At 45.6% G+C, this 4,136-nt stretch overlaps 1 protein-coding gene across 1 annotated transcript; it reads right to left on the reverse strand.

Annotated features, from left to right (window-relative positions):
- Positions 1-247: 247 nt before the first annotated feature.
- On the reverse strand, positions 248-3,010 carry LOC119648480. Its single transcript, XM_038050243.1, has one exon. It carries the CDS (start codon positions 3,008-3,010, stop codon positions 248-250), a length of 2,763 nt encoding a protein of 920 aa, XP_037906171.1.
- Positions 3,011-4,136: the final 1,126 nt, after the last annotated feature.

Here is a 4,136-nt window from a genome sequence, read left to right on the forward strand (position 1 = left end):
CCTTGCAGTAGATTTCCTAGGAGACCGCGTTGACTCCTCACTGTAACCCATGGACTGATAGCGTCTATTGTTATGTTGACTTCATGTTCAAGTTGAGTCACAAGCTCCGCACACCGTATATCTGGGTGTAATCGTAGGCCTTCTTTACAGATATTGGACATATTCTGATATATCTGTCGAGTGTGCTCTAGGTCAGACATGATGTCTTGACTAGAGATATTGACGTCTAACCGGAATTGTCCCTTTATTAGTCGGACCTGACCCAAATGCTCGACATATATCCCTGGTTCAGGGTGCTTGCATTTTGCATTTTTGATGTCTTTCCCCCAGACCGGGATTCTTGTTTCCTTTTCTGCCGATTTGGGTGGATACCAATGTCAGCTATCGTTGGCTCTACTGTACGTTCCCCGTTGTTTGGCAAAGGACAAATCTTCGAAATAGGTCGTTTGATTATGTTATTTTCGGTCTTCAGCGTGACTACTCTAGTTAGTCCATCATTTCCAGGATGAACTGCCACAATTCTTCCTAGAGGCCATCGGCCAGACGGTTGATTTTCGCATTTAATGAGGACTAGATCATCCACGTTTATTTTTCGATTCTCACTAAACCACTTTGCTCGTTGTTGCAACTGTGTCAAATACTCCAAACTCCATCGATGCCAGAACTGTTGTTTGAGCCTTTGTACTAGTTGCCACTTTTTTGTAACATTGTCTTCTGTATTTCCATCCGGCAGTTCAAACAGATGTTCCCCCGTCAAGGAGTGTCCAGGAGTCAAAGCGGTAAGGTCATGTGGATCAATGCTCAATGGTGTCAAAGGCCTCGAGTTCATACATGCTTCGATCTGTGCTAGCAGCGTGAACATTTCTTCCACGTTTAACAAGTGCGCACCGATGGTTTTGATCAAATGGCGCTTCATACTTTTGACTGCTGCCTCCCAGATCCCTCCAAAGTGAGGACTTCCCGGTGGAATAAACTTCCAGTCGATGTTGTTTACAGCTAATTTTCCTTGTGCTTCCTCAATCATCTTTCGTGCCGTCTCACGCAACAGTTTGTCAGCCCCTACAAAATTGGTGCCGTTGTCGCTTATCAAGGTGTGACACATACCTCTCCTTGCAATGAACCGTCTGATTGCTACAATGCGTGTTTTCGCTGTTAGATCGCTAGCGAGCTCAAGATGTACAGCCTTTGTAGATAGACATACGAACACAACTATGTATGCTTTGGTGGTCTTGGTCCCTCTACCGTTACTCCATTTAATTGTGATTGGCCCAGCGTAATCAATTCCTGTCCGAGCAAAAGGTTTTCCTGGCCGTACTCGTTCCTGAGGCAGTATTCCCATCAGTTGTTGACTCGGTTTGGCGTTCATTCTGAAACAATGGGTACATTTCCTCCCGAATTGTTTCACGGCCGTGAGCCCGTCAATGATCCAGTACTTCGTACGAATCGTCGAGTGTACTAGCTGAGCGGGACCATGCAGCATTAGATGATGGTAATGTTTTATGACCAGATTAGCCATATGTCCTCGGGGTAGTAGTATAGGGTGTTTTGTATCGAAATTTGCAGCACTCTGCTGTATCCTTCCACCAACCCGCAAGATCTGGTCTGAATCGAGGAACGGTGTTAACCTAATCAGCGAACTAGTCTTGGCCAAGGGTTTGTTGGTGTTGAGTAGACTGATATCATCTGCAAATGCCTCTCGCTGAATCACCCTAATGAGAGCGGTTTCCGCTTGTCGGAGCTCATCTGACTTTAAAAATGGGTTGTGAGAGTTAGACCTCCATCTTCTGCAGTAAGCGATGACTCTTACGAGTTTCGTGAATGATGAGAATCGTTGCGTTAAATTCTCCTTTTCTTCTGCCTTAATAGTTGTGAAGCATACTGCCTTTTGTCGTACTTCTAAATTGGTGACTGCTTTGTTGCATATGAATCTGGATTTCGGCCATTTGTCTTGATGTTCCTTTAACCAGTCCGGGCCGTTCCACCACTGTACATGATTTTTTAAAAAGTTATGGAAAATTCCACGGGATGCGACATCTGCCGGGTTTGCTTTGCTATTTATATGTCGCCATTGTTTGGAATCGGAGGAGGAATGAATGTGGCTGACTCTATTGGCGATAAACACTTTCCATTTAGCTGCTGGACTTTGGAGCCATTGTAGTACGATCATCGAATCTGTCCAATAATAGGGAATGACATCCTTCCAACCATGGGCTTCTAACGTAGTTGACATCAGGTCGCACAAGAGCGCAGCGCTGCACAGCTCCAACCGTGGAATCGATTGGACCTTTAACGGTGCGACTTTGGACTTCGACGTTATGAGTTGAACAGTTGTGGAACCGTCACGTTCCTCAATGCGTACATAGATGACTGCCGCATATGCTGCTTCTGAGGCGTCACAAAATCCATGGACTTGAATAGTTACAGTATCACTACAGTGTAGCCACCTTGGAATAGTAATTTCCTGGAGAACCGGCAACTGTGAACGGAAGTTTCGCCATTTCGCATCAAGTTCTTCTGTGATTGGTTCATCCCAGGTTCTGTGTTGTAACCACAACTGCTGCATCATTATTTTCCCTACGACAATACACGGCTGCAACCATCCCATTGGATCGAATAATTTGGCTACCTCAGAAAGCAATTGTCGTTTCGTGAGCACAGTACCTGTGATCTCCTCTAAGGTAACCTTGAAGAAGAAGCAATCCCTTGCTGGATGCCATCGTAGTCCTAGCGTCTTGATGTGATCTTCCTTGTCGATGCTTAACGGTGGGTTCGCTTCTCTATCGGAAACAGGAATTGACTCCAACAGACTATCGTGATTTGCTGCCCATTTCCTTAATTTAAACCCTCCCTTTTGTAGCACTTTGATAAGGTCTTGCTGTAGGGTTTGCGCTTCCTTGATTGTATCTCCGCCTGTTAGGACATCATCCACATAAAAGTCTTCTTTAATGGCTCGACACGCTTTTGGATGGTGCATCCTTTCGTCATTCGATAGCTGATGCAAAGTGCGCATCGCCAAGTACGAGCCGTGCCATATGTAACTGTTGTTAACTTAAAATGTTTAATCGGTTCGGATGGATGACTTCGCCACAGGATTCGTTGATAGTCCTGATCCTGAGGATGTATACTTATCTGTCGGTACATCTTTTCTATGTCAGCTGCTATCATATCAATACATGAGTGATGCTATTCTGAATGTTGGGACCGACGAGCAAGATATCGTTGAGTGACTTGCCTGCTGGTGTTGCTTGAGACGCATTGAAAACGACTCGAAGCTTTGTGGCGGTACTGTCATCCTTGCGTACGGCATGGTGAGGCAAGTAATATGTCTGTTTTGTAAACTTATCTGCGACTGGCACTTCCACCATGTGGCCTAGCTCAAGGTATTCCTCCATGAATGCTACATATTGATTCCTTAAGTCATCGTCGTTGTTCAATCGTTTTTCCAATTGCGAGAAACGAATATACGCCTTTTGCTGCGAGTTGCACACGGTTTTTCCGGGATCCGCATTTTGCTTAAACGGGAGCCGAACAATGTATCTGCCAGACTCGTCCCTCCTGGTGGTCTGCTGATACCATTCCATAGCTGCCTGCTCGTCCCTTGTTACCGGCTGTTCGCTCGGTATCTCGTTGATTTCCCAAAACCTCTTGACCAGCCTATGCGTGCTGTCTTCAGTAGCGATAAATGTCAATATTCCCTCTTGATTGTTTCGAGCAGAAGTCGGACCGAGTAAAATCCAGCCAAATCTGGTATTCACTGCACAAGGAGATCCCCTTTTGAACCCTGCTAACACGATCTCGTTGTAGATGTCTGCTCCTAGCAGACTGATAGTCCCGCTGGTAGCTTGACTGGGGTTTCGGTTGACGAATGCAAGTTCGTTCTGGTCGGTAGTACTAAAGTTGACACATTGGTTGTGAAGTCTCCATACTTTGCCTTGATCACTAACTCCACACTGCCTCTGCTCTGCAGTCTTGTACCTGCTCCGACTCCGCATATATGTATCTTTGAGAATCGCCTTCGTAGACCAAGCAATTGAACCGCTGATTCCGTGATGAAACTTCTTTGCGACCCAGAATCTATTAAAGCTCTCAAAGTCACAAATTCGCCCGAAACACTCTGTACATCAACTCGAGCGGTT

Source organism: Hermetia illucens, chromosome 2 (genome assembly GCF_905115235.1).
Source record: "Hermetia illucens chromosome 2, iHerIll2.2.curated.20191125, whole genome shotgun sequence".
Classification (NCBI taxonomy): Eukaryota; Metazoa; Arthropoda; class Insecta; order Diptera; family Stratiomyidae; genus Hermetia; species Hermetia illucens.

Excerpts from the sequence above, each read along its gene's own strand:
- LOC119648480 (XM_038050243.1), bottom strand. The coding sequence starts at position 3,010 with ATGCGCACTTTGCATCAGCTATCGAATGACGAAAGGATGCACCATCCA.